At 45.6% G+C, this 27257-nt stretch overlaps 2 protein-coding genes across 7 annotated transcripts in view; both read right to left on the bottom strand.

The window, feature by feature from the left end:
• RAB44 (RAB44, member RAS oncogene family) overlaps positions 1–13191 on the bottom strand; it is a 28399-nt gene extending 15208 nt beyond the window's left edge. Inside the window, exons 1-6 of one of the 3 annotated variants that reach the window (XM_079980614.1) lie at positions 12996–13191; positions 6274–6495; positions 4979–5090; positions 3968–4130; positions 3162–3308; positions 1368–1458 (exon numbers count right to left, since the gene is read on the bottom strand). In XM_079980614.1, coding sequence (XP_079836740.1) covers positions 1368–1458; positions 3162–3308; positions 3968–4130; positions 4979–5090; positions 6274–6468 — 708 coding nt within the window. In that variant the 5' untranslated portion in view covers positions 6469–6495; positions 12996–13191. Of the gene's footprint in view, positions 1–1367; positions 1459–3161; positions 3309–3967; positions 4131–4978; positions 5091–6273; positions 6942–9797; positions 9891–12995 lie in introns of those variants that run through there. The other 2 variants (XM_079980613.1, XM_079980615.1) reach the window with 2 other exon arrangements.
• A 2219-nt stretch (positions 13192–15410) lies between these two features.
• CDKN1A (cyclin dependent kinase inhibitor 1A) lies at positions 15411–26574 on the bottom strand. 4 transcript variants are annotated; one of them, XM_079980598.1, is made up of 3 exons: positions 26504–26574; positions 18572–18967; positions 15411–17572 (listed from the first exon to the last, which is right to left on the bottom strand). In XM_079980598.1, the coding sequence occupies exons 2-3, from the start codon at positions 18957–18959 to the stop codon at positions 17523–17525; spliced, it is 438 nt and encodes a 145-aa protein (XP_079836724.1). In that variant the 5' UTR covers positions 18960–18967; positions 26504–26574; the 3' UTR covers positions 15411–17522. The 4 variants fall into 4 exon arrangements, with proteins under 4 accessions (XP_079836724.1, XP_079836722.1, XP_079836721.1 ...); XM_079980596.1 differs by lacking the exon at positions 26504–26574 and adding an exon at positions 25874–25910; XM_079980595.1 differs by lacking the exon at positions 26504–26574 and adding an exon at positions 25616–25687.
• Between the last annotated feature and the right edge of the window lie 683 nt (positions 26575–27257).

Raw genomic sequence — 27257 nt, 5'->3', positions numbered from 1 at the left:
TCCAAACTTTGGGATTCTCCTAAGCCTTCTGATATCTCCCTCTTAGGAGTGGATGCTAGTGGTTTTTCTACACAAAGATCCATATTTGGATAATGAGTTTGCTGTTAGCATCTAGATTCTATATATTATATTATAGAATAATGTGGGGGGGGGAGGGGAATGAAAGCTACCCTGACTACAATATACATGCAATTTCTGCATTCACAGATGGAACAAATAGCATTACATTTTAGTGCCTTGTGTGAAGTGTTATATGGCTGGTTGGTTTTTTGAATTTCCCACTGTGCAATGACATCAAGCCAAACCACACTGTGTATAGTCAAATGTTAATGTTTTTTGCCCTTTTATAAGAAATCAGGAACTCTGAAGGCCCCTGGCATTATAAGTGTTATAATATCCTTTTTTAAAAAATCCTACAAGTGAAATTTTCGTAACAGAGAATAGTCACCTTAAGAAAGCCAGCTACAAGCAAATATTAGATATATTTGGGGAGGGAGATGTTTGCCAAAGACCTGAGAGCAGTGCTTTTTTCCAAGGGGTACTCAAGAGTACACAGTACCTCTTCTTCTTCTTTTGTTGCTAAAAAGTGTGGCACTTACTGTAACAACTTCAAGGTGAGTCCCAGCACCTATTTTTCAAAGGGGGGGGGAGCACTGCCTAAGAGTATCGCCTTAGTTCCCCATGTATCCGAAGAACAATTCATGTCAACAAGGAGCCATGTCTTCAGTGCAGCGGGCCCAACTCAGTGGTGCCCCCTCCCATAAGAAATCAGGCAGGCATCTATGAACTTTGTCCTAAACTGCTGGTGAATTTTCATGAGGGTTCTTTTTTTAAGCACAGGCTGTTGCAAAATGTGTCAAACTGAATTCAAGACTCAAAAAAATAATAATGAGAAAGTGTGAGAACTGGAATTGACAGGTCCTTCCACCCCTAATTGCAGGTGGTGCTGGCTATATTAGAATTGTTCTCCTCTGCCCGCACAAGGGTTCTGAGAACATGCTTTCTAGAAAGAAAGACGATTACAGTACAGTCCTTTACACGTCTACTCAGAAGCAAGCCCCATTCAGTTCGACGGGGCTTACTTCCGCATAGGATTGCAGCCTTATTCCTTCTCCATGTTTTGGATCAGAGTCCTTTTTCACAGCTCTCTCTCCTGCTGACTGTCTTATGATGAGGCATCTGCCCCTGGGGTCATTGTGCAGCACCAGAACAACACCATCATGTGTTGTTAACGAGGATTTAAATGGTGATTTAAGTGGTGTGATCCACCCTGAGCTTTTGGGAGAGGGCAGGAACTTAAAAGGAAAACTCAGCACACCCCTTCTCATAAATCTGAGGAATTACACATGATCCAGTTATGCACCAACCTCAAGCTGCAGCCGTCTTGTCTCCTTGTCTATTTGCTGTTCCAACTCCTCATATAACTGCTGCACCTCCTTGTTGTGATCAGCCACTCGTCTAGGGCAGAGGAGCAAACAAGAAGGCTTTAAAGCAGAGTTGTTTAAAGGTGGGTAACATGGTTACCCTCCAAACGTTATGGGCTACAGCTCACATCAGCACCAGCCAGACTGGCCCACGTTCTTGGAGGATGGGAGTCAAAGCCTGCAATATTTGGAAAGAACCACAGTGCCTACCCATGTGCCTTAAGAGAGCAGAACTGGCCCATTTGCTGATCTCAGCATGGCTCCGTGTCAGGCCAGGACTGGAAAATTATGCTGAGATTATGATTCTTTAAAAGGAGATGACAGGAATTGAACCTGTGACCAGAGCCGTACCTGGGCTTCCTTGGCAAGGAGATGTATCAGCACCTCCCGCCCAGCTCCAGAGAAAGATTGACATAATTCAATCATTACAAATGATTCTTAAACTGGGTGTTTAACAGCACAATCCTCTAAATGTACACTCAAAAGTAAATCCTGCCAAGTTTAATGCGGTTTACTCCCAGGAAAGTGGGTACACATGATAGCAACCTAAATCTGGCAAGCCTGAGGCAGGACCTTCTGACAATACCTTGCTTACTTTGTCGTTACTTCTGACAAGGCACCAGAAGAAAGGTTGTGCCCAGTGCACACTCTACTCGGAAGTAAGCCGCGCTTAAGTCAATGGCCCTTGCTCTCTGGGGTAAACATGCAGGGGTGCATGCAGTGGTCAAGGTGGGAAAGAAACCAGGGAAAAGCGAATCAGCAGTGGTAAATTAAAAGCCTCGCCTGACATTTCTCAGTCACCACATCTGCTGAAAGGCCACTCTCAGGGCTAGCCAGGTGAGCAGAGGGCGGGGAACAGCCGCCACAGGGCCAAGTAGAGCTGCCCTCAAGGGGAGCCCCACTGCACAAACTGTCAACACTGATGGCTGACTGGGGAGGGCTGCTGCAAAGGTCCATGCCAGTGGCCAGATTCCCCACTGAGGCACCAAGGCGCAATTTGTGTGCTGCCCCCAGCCTGTGCCCTTGGCTGGGACCAACCTAACTGTCCGCTAGGTCTGCCTGTGCCTTTTCACAACAGCCTTTCCCAGCCTAGTACTCTTCAGATACAGTATGGTGCACTATAACAGGGCTCTGCAACCTTTTTTCAGCAGGGGGCCAGTCCACCGTCCCTCAGACCATGTGGTGGGCCAGACTATATTGGGGGGGGGGGGGGAATGAACGAATTCCTATGCCCCACAAATAACCCAGAGATTCATTTTAAATAAAAGCACACATTCTACTCATGTAAAAACACCAGGCAGGCCCCACAAATAACCCAGAGGTGCATTTTAAATAAAAGGACACATTCTTCTCATGTAAAAACACACTGATTCCCGGACCGTCCATGGGCCGAATTGAGAAGGCGATTGGGCCACATCCGGCCCATGAACCTTAGGTTGCCTACCCCTGCACTATAACGTCCATCAGACCAATCCAGCGAGGCTATGCTGGCTGATGGGAGCTACACTGCAAAACACCTGAAGAGCACCAGGTTGGGGAACACTTTTCTGAAGGAAAGCCACGGCCTCTTCTGTTGAGCTATATATGCCCCCCTATTCTCTCTACAAATGCAAACACTCCAACCTTTTCTACCCTTTGGGTTCCAAATTCCCTTTTCCTGGAGTCTTTCTACCCATTCCAGAAAGCTGCATTTACGAACGCAGTTTCCACGCTTCACTTGTACATCCAGTGACCTACGTTTTCAGTATTAACTGCAGTGTCTCTTTTGCGCCCCTCGATTCTTTGATCAAGTGTGTCATTTTAGCCAAGAATTCTTTCAGGTTTCCCAGCAGATGTGGTTCATCCTGTCGGAGCTGCACCCAAATCTTCCAGATTTCTGACTGGCTGCAAAAGAGAAGATTGTCTCATTTTTCAGCGAATATTCTGTTGATCCACCTGAATCCTCAGGGGACCCCTCAATCGGGACAGCCTGTCTCAACTCTTCTTAGGATCAGAGAGCAGTTTTGTTTCTTCCTAAGAACAAGCATGTGGATCAGTAAGGCAACGGGGCTGTAAAGCAGCTATTGCGAAAGCTGAAATACCTCTTATCGCCATGCGTGTCCCTTTGAAAATAACTATTTACTAGATAAAATAAGAAAGTGTCTAGGCCATATTAACCAAGTACCATCACTACCTCTTCTTCTTCTTCTTCTTCTTCTTCTTCTTCTTCTTCTTCTTCTTCCCATGGTGGCCATTTTGTGCTTGTACCCACAGCACTTGTATCACAGCACTTGAGGTGGTTGCCTCCCTTTACCCAATGGTAGGACGAATCCCAGGTTTCAAGCCCCAAGAGCTACTCGCTTAACTCAGGGTGTTGAAACATGATCTTCAAGATCCAGAGCATCTTCCTGCAGACTTTCCACTTCCACAACCCATATAGTAACTCAAGCTTAAGTGCAGAATTCAACACCAAAACTCTTTCACCTATTCTCTATTCCTCCTCTGCCTGGATCCTGTGTTGTGAGATTCAGTATAAAACTAGCATAAGGTTTGCATGCACTTACTCTTCAAAGATGTTGTCAGCTCCCAGTTTGTTTAGGAAGGCCTTAAAGCACATTTGTTCCTCTGTATCAGCTTCCTCCAGAGACAGGTGGGTAGGAGCCTTTACGGAAGGCATCTTTCTCTTCCGGTGCGCTCTTGCCACTGTCTGTGAGCTCAGAAAATACCCTGCCACATAGACAATGAAAATCACACCTCTGGACAGACATGGTGCAAAACAGAACAGTTTCAAAGCAGTATTTGGCCCCTAGGACCAAATAACTACATGCTGAACCAGAGCAACTGCCACAAGCACTCTGCTGACCCTTGTGTTGATCTAGACAGACCGTCAGAATCAAGAGGCTTCCAGACAGGGGCTTAATATTGTGGACAGGTCATTGGCAGGCAACAGTGGGCATTTTCCTTTTCCTGGTTGGTTTATTTTACCCGGAAAGGGTAAATCTGGATTAAATAAGGGATGAAGGCAGCAGATACAGGCTGGAATTTTTTACGCCTCCCAAAAGGGAGGTGCAGAGTTTGGCAACACAAGAACAGGCCTTCTCCATGGTGGCTCCTGTTTGTGGATGCTCTCTCCCAGGAAGGCATGCTTGATGCCATCCCTATCTGTTTTTGGACACCAGATATTTTCACTGACCCATGCTTTTTGGATGTTAATCTTCTGCTTATCTTTTCAGTGGGTTGGGTTGAGTTGGACTCGCTCTTTTATCAGGGAGCATTTTAGGTTGTTTTTACTTTTATTTTCCATTTTTGTTTCTGTAACTCGCTTTGAATCACTTTTGGAACAGAGTGACCACTACTAATAAAACAATAATAATAATAATAATAATAATGCGGATGCTGGTGCAATACTTTGCAAGCATGAGAAGCAACCATCCTCAGTCGGGGTGGCACAGCAACCATTGCTCCAAACTTCTGCACTTCCCTGCAAATGGGGGCTTCCTGCCAAGGATTGCAGACAAACATTGCACATTATCAACCCCATCAGTGTAACATAAACACACTAAAGCAATGCATACTAAGCCCCTCAGTGAACTCTTCTGTGGTTAAGTAGCCCTTGCTGTCAGTATCCAGGCCATCAAACACAAGCTCCAGCTCTTTGGTGCTCCAAGGAAAGTCTGCCTCCAATTTCTGAAAACAATACAAATGTGAAGTTAAGGCCTTGATATCAGTCCCTTTGTTCTCAGGCAGATAGTAAACAGTTCGGTCTGCCAAAAAGGTGCCCTCAGTGTCATTGCGGGGTCAGAAATGATTGGTGGTCCTGTTTTTATATAAAATAACCAGCTGTATAAAACTGTGCTTGCTGTGTCTGTTTCCCTGCTGGAGAACCTATTGAGTGTTATGCTAAAGAATAAACAAAGTTATAAATAAATAAATAAATAAATAAATAAATAAATAAATAAATAAATAAATAAAGTTTGCAGTCCATTAACCTGGTCTTTTTAAGTTGAATCTCTTCCTTTGTCTATTTGTTAGGTACTCGTTAATTACCTCTTATCAGCTCTTGCTTGGAATGTGTTAAGGAGGCATTTTATTGCTCAAGGCCTGTAGATATAGCCAAGAGGCTCCTAAGATTGACAATCCAAGATAACAAAAAGAAATAGCAGGTGCTACTTTGGGGACTCTGCACATGTTCTGGAGCCTATTAGGATCTTATGAATATTAGAAGACAAACCCAGGGCGGGGCTAAGGCTAATCTAAATGCACATGTGATGTGTGTGCTCCCCTCCTTCACATGCCAAGGAGTAAGACATGAAATGGGTGTTCTGGAAAATCTATAAGCTGTAAGTCTTAACCAATCAGAAAGCAGATAGAAGAAAGGAGAAGGGAGAAAGGGGGAGAGAGGGAAAAATCAATGTTTTAAAAGCCTGGCGCAAGAGTCCTTGTGGCCGGCATTTTCCTTCCCTTTCTTTGGAGATGTTTGTGCGCTTTATTCAATTGAATAAACAAAAGTATATTGGATCTCCTGTCTACAGGCTCTTATTGGCATTAGCAGTGCCTGGGACAATAAAAAGGTCTGATTAGCAGACCCAACATCATAACATCGAGTAGAAAAGAGTTGTAGAGTTTCATTCTACATGTAGGGTCATAGACACCTAAATAATGTTAAGATGATAATTATTTGTTTTATGGTCACACAGAATGATCCATGATAAGGCAAAGTTGAGATCAGGGTTTTTGCCAGGCCTTTTCTCATCCATCATTAAGGTATTCTACCTCCACTGTCAAGAGGCAGCATGTCTGAAGCTTCCAGCAAGAAAACTGAAGCATCTGCCCCTCAAAAGCACATGACGTACATGCACCACCAATTTACCTGCATATCAGCTCGTGTGATGAAACCTTCCTTTTTTCCATATCCCTGGGAGAGGTTCCGAACCTTTTCCATGAGTTCAGAAAGGCATGGCTCTTCCTCTGAGATCGAAGATACCTGTGTGCTTCCCCAGGTCCCTCTTGCTTGCTTCCGGCGGCTCGACCCAAACTTTCTGCCAGGCATCCTCTGCTTATCCATGGCCCTCCCAGAGATTTACATTCAGTTCTTTGGAAAGAGGAAGGAAAGGGAGCGGGGGCATCATCCTTTTTCATATCCTCCGTTGCCTCATAATTTGGCACGCTAGAGACACATGGCACTTTATGACGTGTGATGCAGAAAGGTTCTCCTAGTTATCTTGAACCCGTGAAGGCTGGTGGTTGTGCCAGCTGTAAAGCAGGGATGCATTTGCCTGCTCATGGATCTGCATGCCTACACTAAACCCACTTTGCAAGCAAGCATCAGGAGCTGCTGAGGTTAGGAGCAGAACGCATGAAGTATATGCACTATTGCCCCAGGTGAGTTACAAAGCAGAAAATTTCCCTGGTCAGTTAAGATTGCCCAGGTTCTGCCTACCTAGGACGGACATCAGCTCTCCCTGACTTTATTATATATTTAGGTAAGCTTTTTATGGCACATGGAAGGCCTAAAAGAAAAGAAAAATAACTCCCAGATATGGAGGGGCTGTGACGGACGCGGGTGGCGCTGTGGGTTAAACCACAGAGCCTAGGACTTGCCAATCAGAAGGTCGGCGGTTTGAATCCCCGCAATGGGGTGAGCTCCCATTGCTCGGTCCCTGCTCCTGCCAACCTAGCAGTTCAAAAGCACATCAAAGTGCAAGTAGATAAATAGGTACCGCTCCGGCGGGAAGGTAAACGGCGTTTCCATGCACTGCTCTGGTTTGCGAGAAACAGCTTAGTCATGCTGGCCACATAACCCGGCAGCTGTCTGCGGACAAACGCCGGTTCCCTCAGCCAATAAAGCGAGATGAGTCAGTCATGACTGGACCTAATGGTCAGGGGTCCCTTTACCTTTTTTATGGAGGGGCTGTAGCTCTTAACTTTGCATGCAGAAGGTCAAAGGTCAAATTAAAAGGAGAGCAGGAAAGATCTCTCATTGAGGCAGACCAGCTACTGTTACTGCCAGTCAGAGAATACAATGCATAAACAGACCACATGACAGTGAGCTTATTACAGTAATTTATAAATATTTCCCAGGCTGTTTGCACTTGGGGAGTAATTATTTGCGACAGGCAAGTGGGTTTTTTTACAAGCATCCGCTAATCCTGGCTCCCCCTTTGCACTGTATCCAAAGAGACATTTTCCGCCATTTCCTTCGTTGTTCTAAATCAAAAGTATCCAACATGGTTTCCTCAAGATGCTGTGGATGGCAACCCCCATCACCCCTGACCATTGGCCATGTTGGCTAGGGATGATGGGGACTGTAGTCCAAAATATCAGGAGGACACTACGTTAGCCACCATTGGGCTAAACATACTTTGGCTCCCAGCTTGCCAGTGGATATCAACATGATCCAGTGCACACGCCAACATTGCAATCTTAACTTCTGCACCAAGAATTCTTATCTAGATCAGGAAAGGAAGTGACAGGATATACCTGGTGACAGCTGCCACATATGTTGTGCTACGTCTCTAGTTTATGGCTGTTTTGGACTTGCATTCACTCCAATCCTCCCTGTTTGGCAAGGATGGGCGCTACTTGTTTTCAAGTTAAAATTTGGTTAGCCTGAGTTACTGATGTCATCGTGCTTTAGGGCTCAGCTCCCAACCCCAGCTCTCTAGAAGCAGAACATCTGAGTCAGAAATGGATGCACATTGTCTCCAATGCACACAAAGGTACATCTATGTGCACACATTCTGAGGCACCACAGAACACAAAACTTGCCATTTCACATGCAACGGCTACTGAGGTTTGTGGGTAACTTACCATTTATGAAACAATTGTGGTTTTTTTGAAACAAGAAACAATTGTTTTCTGAAACAATTATGTTTTTCTGAAACCAAAACAGTAAACACACTGCTGGCTCTTAAGTGCATGGAGGACAGATTATTGCTGGGCAAATGAACACACAGAAGGTGAACAGTCTTCATTCATATAAAACAGAGGAGACAGTGGTGTTCACCAAATGATCCTTGATTGGAGAATAGAGATTATTCAAGCATACCCCTATTCTCATCATCTGTGAAACCTTGCAAGGTTTTGTGATCCCTTGGGCTTCAAGCAACACCTTTTTAATAGGCCAGTGGTAGATTAGCATAATAAGCTTTAAAATCGAGAAAGTTCAACAGTCGAGAAAAGTCTTGTGAAACTCAAAAGCTTGTTACAATACAGTGGTACCTTAGGTTAAGTACTTAATTCGTTCCGGAGGTCCGTACTTAACCTGAAACTGTTCTTAACCTGAAGCACCACTTTAGCTAATGGGGCCTCCTGCTGCTGCCGCACCGCCGGAGCAAGATTTCTGTTCTTATCCTGAAGCAAAGTTCTTAACCTGAGGTACTATTTCTGGGTTAGCGGAGCCTGTAACCTGAAGCGTATGTAACCTGAAGTGTATGTAACCCGAGGTACCACTGTATTGGCCCCAGTGCTTTCTTTCTGGGGGGACGCAGGGGGACGCATTCCCCTAAACATTTTGTGAATCTAAGTTTGGCCTCATTGAGGGGCAGTATTTCAATATGAGTGGGAAAATGAGAATACCCCTAAACATTTTTTTAGAAAAAAAGAGCAATGATTGGCCCCCTTTTAAAAAGTTATTATCTGAATCATTTTAAAATTCAGGGGTCAGCAAACTTTTTCAGCAGGGGGCCAGTCCACTGTCCCTCAGACCTTGTGGGGGGCTGGGCTATATTTTTTTTGGGGGGTGAATGAATTCCTATGCCCCAGAAATAACCATTTTAAATAAAAGCACACGTTCTACTCATGTAAAAACACACTGGGACTATCTGCGGGCTGGATTTAGAAGGCAATTGGGCTGGATCCGGCCCCGGGCCTTAGTTTGCCTACCCATGTTTTAGATCTTAATCCAGGGGTTGGCAACCTAAGGCCCATGGGCCACAAGCAGCCCATGGGGGTCATTTAAGTCGCCCATAGACCCCTGCTGCCTGCTCAGAGACCCCTGCCGCCCATTCGGTCGATTCCCATGCACCGTGTTAAACCGGCGAGGAGCAGAGCAGGGACCGCCTTCTGTGATGCTGGCCAGCTTCCCATTGGCTGCAGGAAGCTCCTGCAGCCAATGGGAAGCTGCGCACACATCCTCCATGCCGGTAGAAGCACTGGAAATAGCATTTGCGCATGCATGCATGCGCGCACACACACTCTGGCCCACTGCAGCGTCTGCAGGACCGTGAACCGGCCCAAGCCATAAAAACTTTGCCGACCCCTGTCTGAATCAGCCTTCCTTTGAAACCATCATGCTAACTGCACTTGTATCTAATTATAGAAATTATTGTACAGGAGCCCACAACTTTCTAGCATTTGTAATTAGACATGTTCGCAGAAAGAAGAAGTACTTACTCTCAAAGAGGATCGAGAACTGCTTGCCTATATCGCTGGTGGTGAGTCAATAGAATTTCCCAGGTTGAACAGTGCAGTGGGGACCAAGCAGACTTGGCAACACACAGCAACAAAAGTTGGTCAACTAGTTTCAACTGGAGCCTTTTCAGGGTATGTGAAACTGAATGTGGAAGTCCAACTCTCAAATGATAACTATGATCTAGACAAAACAAAATAAAAAAATTCCTTCCAGTAGCACCTTAAAGACCAACTAAGTTAGTTCTTGGTATGAGCTTTCGTGTGCATGCACACTTCTTCAGATACACTCAGATTCTTCAGATGATCTAGAGTGCGCTGTCTGAAGTGTCTTGCAATTTTTAAAAACCATTTCCTATTTTTCTGCTACTTTATGGGGGAGGTTAGACTTGTATGGTTAGACTCAGCGGTGGAGCAAGCGGATCGGGCGCCTGGGGTGGTGCCACCCGGCATTTTGTCACCCCCCGCAGTGGTGACACCCAGGTAGACCCGCCCCCATTGCACCCCCCTTCCTCCGCCCCTGGTTGGACTTGTATTAACTTTTGAATGAATGGCTTAATATGAGCATAACACTTATATTATTAGTATTGGATATTGTTCACTGACCGGTTGGTATGTTTTATGCATAAATGAACTGCAGTTGTTGAATTGGTAATTGCAATATATTATAATTATGGTGACTGTATTTAAATTGTCCATCCTATAAACCACTTTGGACACAAAGTATCAGGCGAAATACAATATACAAATAAATAGTATTTCTGTGGGTTTTCTGGATGACCAAAACTAAGGCCAGGTCCCTCCAAAAAGCAGCTCATGGTTCAAAGTTGACACATGATATAACTAAATGTTGAGTTGGAAGTTCATTCCACAAGGGTCATTATATAGTTTCCAGTTGCAGGATAGTTTCATGCTTTTGATTCTATATGTTTGGTGACTTCATTGGGCTTTTGCAGCTAGGGTTGCCAGATGTCATGTACAGTATATGAAATAAGAACTTTTCTTGGTAAATTTGTACATGTGTTCTTAATAATATAGCCCAAGAGCCTGCCCAACCTATTCTTCAAGCAGGACATTAATCTTCACAACACCCTTACATAAGACTAAGGTTCCATTAGCAAAAGGCATGGATAGATGATGCAACTGGTACGAACTCAGAAAGCTTTTTTTAAAGTCAAGGCAACTCAAGCCCCGCTAGTGCTCCATATCTATGCAACCTCATAATTGGTTGGTTCTCCTTGGTGGGTTCTAAATCTGCAGTTGACCAACAGAGAGCCTGCAGTAAAGCTTTGGCAAACTACAAAAAGTCAGCTTACATTAGAGACAATGGTTGTGCAAACCATCAGTATGGATTCACACAGCCAGCGCATGTAGTGATTTTCCAGAAACTTAACACCTTTAAATAAGTTCCCACATTTTGCTTGTGCTGCTGGCAAAGGATGAAATTTCAGTTGATTTGGACTGTCATGACAGTCAACTAAGTCTGGCAAAAAGCAGCTCTTTGAGTCTGCTCTAGAGTATATGCATTTACATGCCTACTCAGAAGTAGTCACACAGTTAAGAGGGTGCAGGATTGTGATTGAGTAATCTGCTGTAAGAGGTGCTGTTTGCATTTTTTTAAATGTCAAAAGTGGAAAACAATTTACATCACTCTTTAGGGTTGTTGTTTTTTTGTTTACAATACAAAAAAAAAAAAGGTGCTGGAGAGTCATACTACAGTGTACAGTCCTGGTGTTGCTTGCAAGGGCCCAGGCAATGATGCATAAGATATTTTCAAAAGGAAAATATCTGGATTTTGATTCAAACTCGCTGTATGGGCAAATCTATACCATACATTTAAAGCACATGACTTTCACCCAATAATCCTAGGTGGTATGTAAATCACTCTGGAAGCCTTTTCAGTTGACAAGCAGGGTTTCTCAAACTTGGGTCTCTAGATGTTTTTTTGACCACAACTCCCATCATCCCTAGCTAGCAGAACCAATGATCAGGGATGATGGGAACTGTAGTCCAAAAAGAGCTGAAGACCCAAGTTTGAGAAACCCTGCTGTAAATAAATAAAAACAAATAAGGGAATTGTAGGTGTATGGCTCCAGCTACCAGGAATGTTTGGGGTAAGTCATACACACTAAATGTGTGCTGAATGTGCTTTAAATGTATGGTGTGAATCAGTCACTAGGGCTATCAATTCTCCCTTCCCCTTTCTTTCTTTGTTGTACTTCTATTCCACGCTTCCTCCAAGGAGCTCCTGGTGGCTTGCATTTGTCTTTTTGTGCACCACTTTATTCTCACAATCCTGCAAAGTAGGTTAGGCTGAGAGATGGCGACTAGCCCAAGGTCACCCAAGCAAAAGCTTCTTAGCTGAGATGAGCCTGGGTCTCATCCTACTCTGCCACACCAACACAGGTGCAGGGACCCCAAATTGCATAAGTCCTAGCCAGCACGGCCAATAGTCACAGGTATTGGGAGGTGTTGTCCAACAACATCTGGAGGACCACAGGCTTCCCATCCTCACTCCAACCACTATTCTACCCCACTGACTTTTAATCAGGGGATCTGTGCTTTTAACAGCTGCACAGCAGGCAAAAATTCAGCACATGGAAATGCAATACCAAAGGAAAACTGTGTTTGCTGAATTGCTGCTTGTTAGAGGCTTCTTAGGGATGCAGGTGGAGCTGTGGGTTAAACCACAGAGCCTAGGACTTGCCGATCTGAAGGTTGGCGGTTCGAATCCCCGTGACAGGGTGAGCTCCTATTGCTCGGCCCCTGCTCCTGCCAGCCTAGCTGTTCGAAAGCACGTCAAAGTGCAAGTAGATAAATAGGTACCACTCTGGTGGGAAGGTTAACGGCGTTTCCGTGCGCTGCTCTGGTTCGCCAGAAGTGGCTTAGTCATGCTGACCACATGACCCGGAAGCTGTACGCCGGCTCCCTCGGCCAATAAAGTGAGATGAGCGCCACAACCCGAGCTGGTCACGACTGGACCTAATGGTCAGGGGTCCCTTTACCTTTACCTTTACCTTTAGAGTCTTCTTTGTGGAAGCTCCTAGCACTCAGTATTTCCACCATTAAAATAAAATCTAACTCCAAAATCAAGAAAAGCCTCCATGTGTTTGTTCTTTAACTAATACGTCGACTCACAATGTCACTCCCTAAAACATGAGCCAGACCATAAAAAGCACTTACCATTCGCCAGCATCTACAGGGTTCTCACTCGCTGCAAAGAGCAGGACACCTCCTCTTAAATGAGACGGTTCCTTTATTTTGCAGGCGGAAGTTGGCACAACCACAGAGGAGGGAGAAGGTGGCTGATTTCACCAGCATAACTGAGACATTTGTGTTGTCACTTTCCTTCTTGCTCAACCCATCTTTCTGTTGTGGGCTCAGCCAGAACAGCATGCTACACTCACGTTATTTTAACTGTTTGTCCTACAGATTAAAATTGGCTGCACAAAACACAGTTGGTTTTCACTTTTACTTGGGAGAAGCCATATTTCCGGGAATATAAAGCATCAGCAAATGTTTTGCTGTTGAATGGGAGACCAATAGTACGGCCTACATTGAGCCATTTCACAAATGTGGAACAAGCTCAAAGGTCAGCCTGCAGTAAAAATGGAACGGTTTATGGAACGGTTTGCAAATAGAAATGTGATTGTGTTAGCAAGATTATTGTGGCTACCTAGAATACAAACCAGCAGCAAAGGGATTTTTGGTCTTCAGTCTATGTTAGTCAGAGGCGACTATAAAAAGCCACTGCCATTCCATTAAGCAAGTATGTAAATATATCTAGCTAGTTAATTACCCACTTTCTTTTCTGCCAAATTCTGCTGAGATTATCTGTATATTGATTAGCCATTGTTAACTGGCTTTTTTAAAAAAACAAATAGTTGTCTGTATTCCAAGTAACATCCTACAAAGGAAGAGGATCTGCTATGTATTTTCAGGATCACATTTCTAAGAACAGTTGCCTCTTTTCTGAACCCAACCCCACATTCATGGGAAGCAGCACTTCACAGTACAGAAACTGCAAGATTATAGTAGTTTATATTTCATCCTGTGTAAGTGTACTGCCAGTGTACTGCCCAAAACACATTGTTTTGTTTATCCAATACAATTGCTCTTTTGTGTGTGCAAAGTGCTTCTTAGATATGTCTTTGAACATTTGGAAATATCAACTCACAGCTGCTTTTTAATCACTTGAAGGACATATGAATAAAAACCAATTACCAGTAATAGTGGTGTGCCGCCACCGCAAAATTTGGTCTTTTATTTGTAGTGTTTGGAAGCAACCCAGTCTCTTTTGGATCTGTACTGTATCATTCCAATTTGTAATTCAGGTCCAATTCTGAACTGTTAAATCCAAAGCTGTTTCACTCTTTTTGAATATAAAAACAACTACAGTGGTACCTCAGGTTACATACGCTTCAGGTTACAGACTCCGCTAACCCAGAAATAGTACCTCGGGTTAAGAACTTTGCTTCAGGATGAGAACAGAGAGGCCCCATTAGCTAAAGTGGTGCTTCAGGTTAAGAACAGTTTCAGGTTAAGAACGGACCTCCGGAACGAATTAAGTACTTAACCCAAGGTTTTAACTTAACCTTTTCCCCTTTTCACCTAAGTGAATGAAATTTTCAGGCAAAAGAGGCCTTCCAGAGTAAATTAAGACTGCCCAGAATGGGATGCAAATAGCAGCCATGGTGACCCTTCCTAAGAGGATACATTCTGCCAAATTTCAGAAAGATTGGTAGGGGAGAGCCACTGTACCTCTTAGCACTCTTATTTCCCACATCCAGCCAGGCAGGTGATTTCAGATGTGTAGTATTGGAAATAATTTCTGCATCTATAAAATTGTATGGGCTTTTCTCTAAACTCACTCCTTTCTTTACTCTCCACCTTCTGTTCTGGGTTTCCTTAAGGCTCCCATTTTTCAGCCTGCTGCCTTTTCAGAGCCTGCCCATCAAACACTTTTACCATTGTATCTAACTCTGGTCTTTTAGTTTCCTGTAAGCTCTAGGATCTGTTTTAACTTCCTTATCTTTTTGCCCTTACATTAAGTTCTTAGGCCTATTGTGGCATTCACCACCAAAACTTTCACTTTCATGAACTTAAAATATTTTTGCAAACGTGGTTTTCGGTCTTTGAAATTAGAATGCCTGTGGATATTCTATACGGCACTGCAACAATCCAACCATTAGAGAGCAAATACTATTACCACGATGCTTCAGCATGCAAGAGATTAGTAATCTAAGGATGGAAAGAAGAAACTGACTGACAGCTGGCATAGTAATACCACTAAATTCTCCAGCTCGTATTTGATAGACGATGCATGGATTAACAGTCATGGCATGCATTCGGCAATCAAATTTGACCTCTGCCACCTATGGCATACTCTGCAGTGTTTCCTGATGGTGGTATGGCAGCCCTTTGCCATGGTTTTGTCCCACTTTGCCTTACACAACTAGTAGGAGGAATAGTGTCTTTCCATTTGTCTATTATCTCCATTAAAAAAAACTAACCAACCCCCAAGGAAAGAGCCCTCACCACCCAGAAAATTCAAGCTTGATCAATCCCACGTGCAATTAAATCAGACAAAAGTGTTGCTCCATTATGAAACAGCTTTTATTTTAAGGTCTATACTTAAGTCAGTTCAGCAGCATTATATTCACAAACAAATGGATTAGTGCCGAGAGTCCTAGCATTACGCATTACCCTGAATGTAGAAGTGCAGTGGTCCGAAGTGGCCAGGCCTGTCCATGGCAACTCTAGAAAGGTCAGAAATCCACAGGCAAACATACTATCTTAAGGAAGTGCCTGAAGTTGTGCTTCTGGGTAAGATAGGTCTTCTTCCAACATCTTGCTCACAAGCCACAGTTGTTGTTTGTAACTAGTCTAATACAGTATGGCTGATAGTACTCCCAATTTCAGCTGCTACATTTCCCCCCCTATAACAACAAACAACCCACTAGGCCAAGTGCTTGACATCTCCCCCCACCCAACGTTTTCTTGGAGGAAAAAAGATGAAGGTGCCGAACAAAGCACGAATATGCTCCTGCGTTGTCTGTCAAAGGCAAAATTCTGCCCATCAGGAATGTGCTAGCATTAATCCTTTCCCACGGCTGTAGGGATTTCCCCACTGCTCTTGCAAAGCAGATGCAGTTAAATGGGACACACCCTTCGTTTAACTAAAATGCGATCCTCAGGAGGTCCAAGTGTTCCAACCCAGCTCCAGCCTCTGGAATAAAGCAATAGCTCCCAAAAAGCACGCCGCGATGAAAGATTCAAGATTTCAGCAGCGGGTGCTATTCCAGCAGCACAGCAGTAAAGAACCCGTTGCAAAGGGGTAGAACAATAAAGGCAAAGTTAGATTTGACTTGGAACATAGTGATGATTCACATGAAAGTCTGATTTGACTTGCACATGGCAAAAGGCTACATTTCAGATTCCAGTGTTAAACACTGCACCCAATATTAACAGGTGGTGCTTTTGACAATAAGATGCCAATAAGACCGAAATATCAGTCCCAAATTCAGACAGGAACAGCAGTGAGTTTAATTTTCTTGCACCAAGTAGCTTTAAGCAATTAAGCTTTAAGCAATTTACTTTCCAATTTTAAAAGGGTAAAGGAAAGCTGGCAAGATCACAGGTAGCTGCAGAAAGCATGGAAAGCAAACACAAGGTAAATCCTTTATCATTACTTCATGCTAGAGAGAGATGTCACAAGTGAACCATGTTTCCAGAGGCAATGGAAACTCCATGGGCATGTCTTATCAAGCCTCGCTAGCACTCACTGGGAACCCAAATCCCACAATATTCTCACCAATTAGTACCATACCAAAGGCTGTATGCTGTCAAAGGATGGATGAGTCGCTATGCTGGCAATATGTGCCTACAGGCTGCATGGCAGAAGTAGAGTACTATTTCTCAGCTCAAACTTCTGGTTCCCACTGGCTACATTTCCCCCCTAAGGCTAGTGTTATTTGCATGACTTGAGTCAACAGTATTATTCGATAGTTTTAGGAAGGGGAAGGAAGTTACAGTGCTCACACACTATCCAGTATTGTCTGATAATGGAATCCTTCCTGCAACAGTAATGGTACTGATTTGTGATACTACTGCCCACAGTAGGAAGATCTTCATCTTTGTAAAATGAATGGATTAGCTTTCTGGATTGGAAGTCTTTTTTCTTCCCCCCTCACCATATTCCTTTAAACCTAGCAGGACAAAAAACAACAGAGAGAGAGAGAGAGAGCAAGATCACAGACCTAGGAAAATACAATCCTTCAGACCTTGCACCTGCAAAGTGACTCATACCTGAGACAGGTGTGTGAAAGGTCTCAGCCACAAGCAGTACTTGCACTGATCCTTCCCTCTTGCCATCATGCTTAAGCATCTCCCCCAGCAACTTAAGTCTATTTTAGGATAAGGCTTTACAATATATTCCATTGCACATAAAGCTCCAGTGCCATCATAAATAAGGAAAATAACTCTACATCCTTCTGAAGTGTTACACTAGTCCGCTACATAGTTTTTATGTAAAGTAAGAGCCTCAGAGCAGAAGTCATTACTCTAACTAGCTGCTCCTTCAAACAGTCAAGTCTGCTGCCTGCACTGAGTGTCGTGTCCAAGTCGGCCATTCCAGCTAATAGCGGTGAAGGCAGGTCAGCTCCTTTAGCCCAGAGACTGCGTGGATGCATTTTGCTTGCAGTGTAGTTATCATGGGTCTGACTTGCAGGGGACAGTTCTCCGCTTGGAGCTGTAGAAGTCTGGAAAAGAGCAGAAGGACAAATTGAACATGCCAGCCAAGGGAGTGTCCGTGTGAGTGCCTGGGAGATATTCATTCATGCCCAAGAGCAGTCTGCTCAGAGACTGCAAGGCAATCGCCAGCCAAGATCCTGGAGTTCCCAACACAACCGTAACTGCGCAATTCTATGATTGTTTACCCAGAAGTTCCATGGTATTCAAGTGAGCTTACTTCAAGGTTGCACTTTACAACTTGAGAGTCATGTACATGAAGGAGTGGCCTTGCCAGCCCATGGTTTAAGACAGGGTTCCTCAAGCTCGGCCCTCCAGATGTTTTTGGCCTACAACTCCCATGATCCCTAGCTAGCAGGACCAGTGGTCAGGGATGGTGGGAATTGTAGTCTCAAAACATCTGGAGGGCCGAGGTTGAGGAAGCCTGGTTTAAGATTTGCAGGACAGACTGTGCTGGTGATCTCGTCAACAACGGTGCTTTGTTTGGTTGGTGCAACGCTCTCAATCATGGCAGCTTAGCTGTGGAATTCCCTTCTAGCAGATATTTCCATGTCCTGTTATTGGTTTTTCACTTGTCAGCTGAAGACCACCAATATGACTACTGGTTGCATTCTGCTGGATTCTTTGCTACTGAAGTTTTAAGAGATAGTTACTAAACGTGACTGTTCGGTTTAAACTTCTATAGCTATGTGTTCAATTTTATTTTAAATGTTCGACTGCATCCTGGGAACCTTCAGGATGAAGGTTTGGTTTAAAATATAATTTTATTTTTTTAAGGGGGGGGGCGTATAAGAAAACTTCCTCTTAAACTGATGACAAGACAATCAAAATTCCCAAAATCAAATTCCAGTTTTGAGCTCAGGTTCAGAATTCAACTGGTGAATTTGAAACAAATGCAATTTCACAAAAGTGAAATCCATGTCCAGGGCAGCTTTGGCCATTACCGGTAATTCTACCCTCCTCTCTGCAAATGTAAACACGGAAGACAAACAAAGCTGGTAGCTCCTTACCTTTGATAGTTGTCTGCTTTCGCTTGGAAGACTTGCGAGCCTCAAAGCCCACTTGCGTTGGCCTGTCTGTCTTTGTGTGCATCTTGAGAAGCACTGGGGAGGAGCTCAAGCTCTTTTCACCGGCACAACTGTTCTCCTTTGTGGGGCTCAGCAGATCTTGAGAAGGCAACCTGTTTAGATGCGAGACCTTTTCCCATTTATAGTCCCCTTCAAGTGGAGTTTCCGATTCAAAGTCAAAGTTCCACTTCTGCTGAGCCTCCTCCAGCTGGGCCTTCATCAAGGACTGGAAGTCCTTTTGAAGCTGGTCATGATCAACGGGTCCAAAGAGGTTTCTGCAAAGCTTCCTGCTGCAGGGAGACCGAAGGAGGTTGCCCTTAGACAGAGGCATGTTTCCAACTAGGAGAAATACAAGCGAAATTTTTAAGGAAAGTTACAACAGGCAACTTATAACTGCTATAAATTAACAATAAAACTTATAAATCAATTCAGCAAGTAAAATAAATTGATTAAAAAAAATTTAAGTGCCATGGCAAAGCTAATTTTACTAGGTCAAAAGCTTGGCAAAAATATCAGCATTGACATCACAATGAAAGGCCTTCAAGGTGGAAGCAAGACGAGCCTCCAGGGGAGGAAATGTTGTAGCTTGGTTCCAATACAGAAGAGACCCTGTCCCAAGTCACTGACCAACCACACCTCCTAATGGCGGCAAGACCAGCAGCAAGGCCTAATCAAGTATATGTCTTATTATGTACTGTTACTGTGTTACTATATTTTCCATAAACTTCTTCGAGCACAGATTTACTTGTGAAAAATGCAGTACATATATAAAAGGACCACGGCAATTTTTAATGAAGTGAGAATCGAGCGGACTGAGTGAAGTGGTGCATGTGCGATTGTGTATGTGGTGGCTGAGTGCTTAGAATACAGTGGTGCCTCGCAAGACGAAATTAATTCGTCTTGCGAAGCACGGACTTTGGAAAAGCTTCAAAAATCACCAAAGTCTTCAAAAACCTCAAAAAAGGCTACCACACCGCGTGCTATGAGTTGCTCCTCAAAGTGAATGCATGGTTTTAAGAAAAAGGAAACAAACTTGCAAGACAAAGGAAATCCGTCTTGCGAAGCAACTCAAAAAACGAAAAACTCTTTCGTTTTGTGAGTTTTTCGTCTTATGAGGCATTCGTCTTGCGAGGTACCACTGTAGTTCCTGTGTAGAGTGAATGTATAGGTGACTGTTATTGCTGGCATCAGAGGTGTCTTGAGAGACAATAAAGTACACCTCTGGGGCTGAAGCCATGACTGTATCAAGCTTTTTTGGTTAACAGTTATGAATTTTTAACTCTTAATTAGGCATTCTTAGTCACTTTACTTATGTACATTGTTTAGATATATATTTGGTTTCAAAACTCCAAATGAAGAATTATGATGGTGGTGTGATTAGGAATATTGTTTACTTTTGAATAAGGAATTTGTATTGTATTCGATTCCTTTTTGTTGGGAGATTTCAGTTGACATTAAGAAGTAGCAAATAAATTGAATATATAAACCAACAATTGAATATATAAACCAACAGGTTGGGCCCAACGGTTTTAACAGTCCTTACCTTTGAAAGAACTGAGCAACATAAAACTAGGGATGGAATCTGTAGGGAAATTCTCAGCCAGGAGAACATCATTCAGATGACGTTTGAAACTGCTAAGGATTCCTCTGAGTACCGGTAACTGCCAACGTCACCAAGAAAGCTGCTCTTTGCACTGTACACACAAGCCTCATCATCCCTACCCTTTGAACCACAGCCTTCAACCAAGAAGAAAGCTGCCCAATAGCTACATGTAGTAGAGCTCCTTGGAGATTAAAAAGGGGTTGCAAGCCAAGATCTAGTTGGCAGTGTTCCATTTTTAGTACTCCCTTTCTCCCACATAATTATTTCCATGCAGTCATCCATCAGACAACTCTTGTTAAATTAGGAAAGCATTGCCACAGCAGTTATCATTGGTCACATTGAACACACTCAAGGAGGCAGTCCCATGTTTTCCATGAACAGCACTTGCAGTTTTATGGTTGGCCTAACGTGAAGCAGAATCTTCCACATCAGATCTTTCCACTATTGATCCCCTCCAGACAATTGGATGCAGGTGAACTGCGTTGCATAAAAGTGTCTGTTTTGTCAGTTTGTACGCACTCATTCCAAATGATAGTTTCTGTACAGAATCTTGATTGTGTTGGTTGTTAGTTATGCTTTTAAATACAGTGGTACCTTGGTTTAAGAACAGCTTAGTTTATGATCAACTTGGAGAAAAGAACGCTGCAAACCCAGAAGTAGGTGTTTTGGTTTGTGAACTTTGCCTTGCAAGCAGAACATGTTGCGTGTGTCCCCTTTGTAAACTGAGTCCCCCGCTGCTATGGGAAAGCACGCCTTGGTTTAAGAATGCCTTGGTTTAAGAACAGATTTCCGGAATGGATTAAGTTCGTAAACCAAGGTACGGCTATACTGATATGAGACCTAATAAAGGAGCATAGGAGCACCCTGAAGGAATAGTCCACATTTGCCCAAATCTGGACAATTCAGAAGGACAGAGTCAGAACCCAATCTTTATATAGAAAATACACCCTCAGTTGTCTTGGTACAGTCCTAGGATGCCCAAGTACCTCTTTTAAAAAGCATGTGGTTGCACCGGAAGACCTTGAGTTCAGTACAGTATACTGCATTGCAAAAGCTGCAATCCTAAACACACTTCCTAGGGCTACAGTCCTCAGCATGGCACCTGGGCACTACAGCACCTTCAGACCCAAGCCCTCACCCCCACACTAAAATGTGTTGGGTTTTTTTTAATTGAGTGGGGTTGGGAAAGTTGCCTCCTTTTTTCTGTGCTTTATTTTGAGAGGGAGGGTGTAGATGTTTTGCCTGTTTGGGAGAGGCTTCTGAGCATTACCAGTTCTTCTATGAAATGGGTGTTTTTTGTTGCCAAGAATTGTTTTAGATCTCCAGCCTTGAAAAGTTGGGGAGCAAGCTGCATTGAATGCAGTGTGACTTTCTCTCATGTTAACGTGCATGAAAGATTGCACTGTTCATGTACTTTTAGCACTGAATGTGGCCAAACACCACCTGCTGTGCATATGCAGTGTAGAACTAGCTACAATTTACAATAAAATGTTAAGTCACCAGCTGCTAATGGACTTGGGCATCACAGACTGTTCAGGATTCAACACACACAGAGAGAGAGATCTGTACAGTTGAGTTGGGGTTCCTGGCTTCATCAAATCTGATGCCTTTGGCCCACATAATCTTAGCATTTTGACCTTTGCCCTGCCCCCCTTTCATCCATCCATATTGCAGACAAAGCTGATCTCAAGGCCATCAAGGGAGACAGTTTCCATCAATACAAGGCCCTCCCACGCCATCATTACACATTTTCTCTAGTGCTGAATGGCATTAGTGAGAGACAGAATGCAGCCAAATAATGACCCATCTTGACATCACACTGTAGATCAATTTAAGAGTCTTGCGTGAAGTCACCTCTAAGGTTTACTGCGCATACACACATTTGGGTTTATAAGGTTTGGGTTACCAGGATGCTTAAGTGGACTGTGTTTTGTCTGGAGAGTATATTTCCAGACCACCACCACCACCTACACTGGCCAATGTGTTTGCAAGGCTGCCTTTCCTCCAGTGTTCAGGCTTGGGAAGAGGCAAAGAGGTTAAAAATAGCAGCAGCCTTCATGCTCTCTTTATAAACAGCTATGCTGAATGACATCACTGAGAGGTTTAGGCATACCAGAACAAGTCCTGGCAGGTAGCGTGGCTGCCGAGGGCAGGCCTCAACTTGATATCTTGTTAAGTTGCCACTTCAGGCCACTGGAGCTGAGTGCCCACAAGGCACCTTTAGTTCCCTCAGCTGCTCACCCTGCAAAAGGTGGTGCCATGCAAGTTCTGAACTGCTTCTTCCTCTTGCTGAGAGAGAAGAGTCGAGGCTATTTCTGTGACCACAATAACTGCAGCAGCCTTAAACACATTGAGTTTTAAATCTTTATTTCATTTAATTATTAAAACATGGAATATATGCGCTAAAGTTTACAGAATATACAGTATAAGATACTACATTGATAAAAATTCCCGTTTTCCATTCTGTGTCTATCTCATTCTATTGTGACTTCCCTCCACCACAGCTCGACTTCCTTTGATATATATATATAGTCATTGTGTTATATATATTGGTTCCTTTGGCTCTCAAAACCCTCTTGCAATAATTTTTTCACACCTTTACAAAGTTAGTCCATGCATATCAATAAATTCGTTTTCGAGCGATGTTTTGTCATATATTCTTCTAAGCAATTCCATTCCTTCTTAAGTTTTTGATTCGAGTGAAGTCTGATGGCTGCTGTCATTTTAGCCAATTCTATGAATTCACATAGTTTGTTAACTAATCCTCTATTGAGGGAACAGTGTCCCCTTTCCAGTCTTAAACACATTAGATTGCATGCAGGCAAACAATTCACTCGCATCACAGGAAAGTGCCACCACGTCTCTAACAAAACCACCACAAAAGGTTCAAAGAGCAACTTTTGCAGTGGGTTGTCAAATTGAATTTTATGCACATTGGTTCTTTTTTTGTGGGAAATTCCCTTATTCTAGTGCCGTTTCCCACTGCTTCGCGCTACTATCCCGGATTGTTAGATATCCCGTAGACTGTCCCCGGGACAGGTGTGGCTGCTGATCCCTTATTTTCAAATCTGAAAGTTGACAGCTATGACACACACACACACACACAGTCAGCTAGAGGCTAGAAATCAACGTTTTAAAATGCTTTTCTTGCAGCAACTGCACCCCAAGGTCCTGAAAATCAACCCTGGGTGTTAATTTTCAAAGATCTTTCTTACTCACTTCTTGCTAGAGTTGCTCTGTTGCCATTGCACAGGCGCTACCTTAGACAGCTGCTGGAAAGGACTAGGCAGTTTGCTCGATTCTGCATTTGGGATAGAGGCTGCAGCTACAAAATCACTGCCTAACATCTGCTGAAGGCCCATACTTAGCCCACCCAAATCAGCAGTGTCCCCACTTTCTGACAGCAGCTTTTCAGACAGCAGTCCTTCCCAGCCTTAGGTGGAGGTGCCAGGAAGGGAACCAGGGACCTTCTGCAGACAATACACACTCTCTCTCAGAGGGGCTTGCGCATAAGTCGGCCACCTTACTAAACACAGCGCCGCATTATAGTATTTCCTATTTATCCTGCAAACATGCTTTGGTGGTTGCCGGTTAAGAGCCAGCCAATCACAATGTAGGTCACCACTGTTGTTGAAACAGTAGCTTAAAAACCCTGCGCGTAGTTCAGAGGAGCGTCTCTCGCAGTTGCAAAACAATCCCGACCGCTTGGTGGCCTGTCTCGCTGGCGATCAGCTGCTCCGCCTGCCGGGCACAGGGGGAGCTCAGGGAGCTCGGGCTCCTTCGGCCCCCAAGGCTGGAGCAAAGCAAACAGGACTTGCTTATCGTAATAGGAGGAGCCCAGGAGGTGTGCGAGACGCTCGCAGCGCTCGCCCCGGGATTACGTCATCTGGCACCACAGCAGCTGCGTCACGTGCCGCGATGTGGGGGAGGGAGGGAAGTTGCGAAATCGCGCTTGCCACACAGACCTAGTTCTGCCACAGGCAGGGAAACAAACACGGCCCCCAGACAACCTACTACGGCCCCGCCTTGCCGCCCCCTCCAACGAGCATCCGGCGGATTGGGGGCCGGTTTCAAGGCGCTTCCTTCCACCTACCCCCCCCCCAAAAAAAAGAGAAAAAGAGGGGGGTGAGAACCACAGCAGTTGGCCAAAGCTCATAACTGGAGATTTCGGCTCAAAAAGGCGAGGGGGGGCGGAAATCCCACCCCAATAAGCTGTTTCGGGGGTCCCCCCAGCGCCTTTTTAGGAGGGGAAAAGTGGCTGGGAACACAGCAGTTCGCAAAAGCGGGCTTCGGCTGCTCAAGCCGCGTAAACGAAAGAACTCCCCAAGCGTGGGTTTTTTTTTGGGGGGTGGAGAAAAATGTGGGGGGGGGTTGTTCTTTTTCTCCTCCCCACCGAGGTCTCTTTCCAGCCACTTCCTCCTCCTCCTCCTGCAGCGCAGCGTCTGGTTTGCGCGCGCCTCTTTCAAAGCGGCGTAATGGGGCTGAGTGACGCTCCTGTGAGCACAACAAGCACAAAAATAAAACTCGGCTTGGGAACAAGGAGTTCCCGGCCCGAGAGAACAGAACATCGCGGCGGGCTGGGCGGAGAGTCTTGCGCGTCTTGCAAGTTCCACCCAGGCGGGGCTTCTCCCCCCTCCCTCGCCTCTTCCTGTCTTCAAGCTCCGGGAGCGAAGCGAAAACCCGCAGCCTCCTCTCTTTTTTTACCCCATACTATAGGAAAGGCAGCCCCGCCGGGCGGCTGCCCCGGGAACACTCCAGGGCTTGGCCTGGCCCTCTTACATCAGCCCCGGCGGGGAGCGAGCGAGTGACTGCCACTGAGTCACAGCCGCCGCCTGACTACCTCTCCCCCCCCCCCCCCGCAAAGCCGAGCGGTAGTCGCCGCCTCCTGCAAGCCGGGACATGCCCCGGCAGGCTCTCCTGGCCGTGCAAAGTCACCGTCCGGCTGCCGGCTCGACAGCGCCCCCTCTCGCAAGGCGCAGGAAGGGCCCGCAACCCTCCGCCAAGGGCTGCGTGGGGCATCGCCATTACCCAAGCGGTGCGATGAAGCCCAGATCCTTTCATGGTCCTAAGGTGCTCTCCCTTCTCTCTGCCCCACCCCGCGCCCTCTCCAAATGTTCACCCTCGCTTCCAAAGGTTGCTTTGCAAGGCCCTCCTGCTCCTTGCGCCGAGCGGGGCCCGAGACTTCTGCCCCGACAGCTCTCCAGCCGCTACCTGACTCAGACAAACACAGGCACCTCCCTGCAAAGGCGCACAGATAAAGTAACTCGTCATCCAGCAAAACAATGTACCGCTTCCTCACCCGCACTGGCCGCTCCGCGCTTCTTTTGGGGAGCGTCAGTCTGCTCATCTGTCAACAACTGATTAGTAGTAGGCGTAGCACCTACCCGAGACGTTTTTGGTTTCGGTGTGCATGATCAGTGCTGGTTACGCGCAAGTGAGCGCGCATCACTGCCCCTCTCTCCTCCCGTAAAGCGCTCAGGTTGTAGCCCCCGAGTCTTCAGGAACAGGGTGACATACATAAGCAACACGCAAATCCGAACAAACAATGCCGTCGGGTTTGGACAGCGAGCGGAGGAGTCGCCAGGCTCCTCCGATTGCGATGGACGGCACCGCCATCGCGCACTTCGGGGAGGTGCACGTACCCGCAAAACCGACCGAACCCATTTTAAGGGTCCCCTTGCCATCTCCTCTCGTCAGCAGGTGGGAGAATTCCGAGGTGAAGTCGAAAACCCACGCCGAAGCTCTCCAGGCTGTCTAAGGGAGTGGCTAGAGATGGAAAGAACAGGTGGCTCAAGGGGGATGAAGAGGGAAGGCGACGTCTCCTGGACGCTGGGAAACGAGAGCAGGGTGGGGAGCGAAAGAGAATCCCCCCCCCACCGACGGGGTCAGGGCTGGTCCACTCATATTTCCCCACCCGGAGACAAAATACGAGGTCTTCGACGTTACACAAGGTGGATGGGAGTAAGAAATCGGGATGCGCTCTCTCCCTCCGCAGCATAGCTGACCTCCGCAAATAAGGATGAGAGGAAAAAATCCCAGGCGGAGCGGAGATCGAAGGACATCAAGGGAGGAAGCGAGGGGGCTGCCACCTCCGAAATGGGGCTAGGGTGGGAGACAACGACGCAGTTTCTCCATCACAATCACGGATAAATGGTCCTGTTTCAGATACCTTAAATATTTCCCATGCACGTTACAATGCCGCTCTCCCCCTACTCGGCATTGAGAGCTGCCCATGACCCTCCGGCTCCCAGACGGGAGAAAGCAGCGCTCACCTCTCTCTCTCTCTCGCTGCCTTCCTTCGCTCGGAGGCGCCCTCTGCTCTCGGTAGCTCTGAGCGTAGCAGCTCCCGGCAGGACTACATAAAGCCTTTCCAAGACTCCGCCCCCTCTCGTGAAGGGGCGGGGCCTCGCGCCTTTCTTCCCCGCCTCCGAGGAATTTCCAGAGCGCCTCCTTCCTGGTCTCCCTTGTTGACTGCCTGCATCCTCGCTTGCACACACGCCCGAAAAGGAATCGCGCCGCCGACAAATTCTTCCGCAAAGGTACGCCGGCATCCACGTCTACGAGCACAAAGAGCCGCGGCCCCGACTCGAGGAGCGCAGGGGGATATGCTGCAAGATGTAAACGGACCGTGTCTCCTCTGACGCTGATGCAAAACACCGGGAAGCGTGTCGGCTCGGTTGCGCTTTGTTTCTTGAGCGACTCTTTGTACGTTTTCCCTGCCCAGTATTAACACAGACTGCCGTGTCCTGTGTGGAAAAGCACTCAAAAGTATTTTTAGACATGCCTTGAAAATTTCTGCAAATATGAGCACTTAGAACATCCGCACTCCTTAGGCTGGCCGGCTGGCAGCCAACCAACTAACTAACCAGCCAACCAACTAACCAACCAACCAACTAACCAGCCAACCAAACAACCAACCAACTAACCAGCCAACCAAACAACTAACCAGCCAGCCAACCAACCAACCAACTAACTCACACACCTTTCCTCCCTCCTTCCTCCTAGCGAATTAAAAACTGTTTAATC

This window comes from Podarcis cretensis, assembly GCF_951804945.1.
Source record: "Podarcis cretensis genome assembly, chromosome: 6".
In the NCBI taxonomy this organism is placed as follows: domain Eukaryota; kingdom Metazoa; phylum Chordata; class Lepidosauria; order Squamata; family Lacertidae; genus Podarcis; species Podarcis cretensis.
Note: the sequence above shows the minus strand (reverse complement) of the source record. Positions and strands in the feature narration are given on the sequence as shown.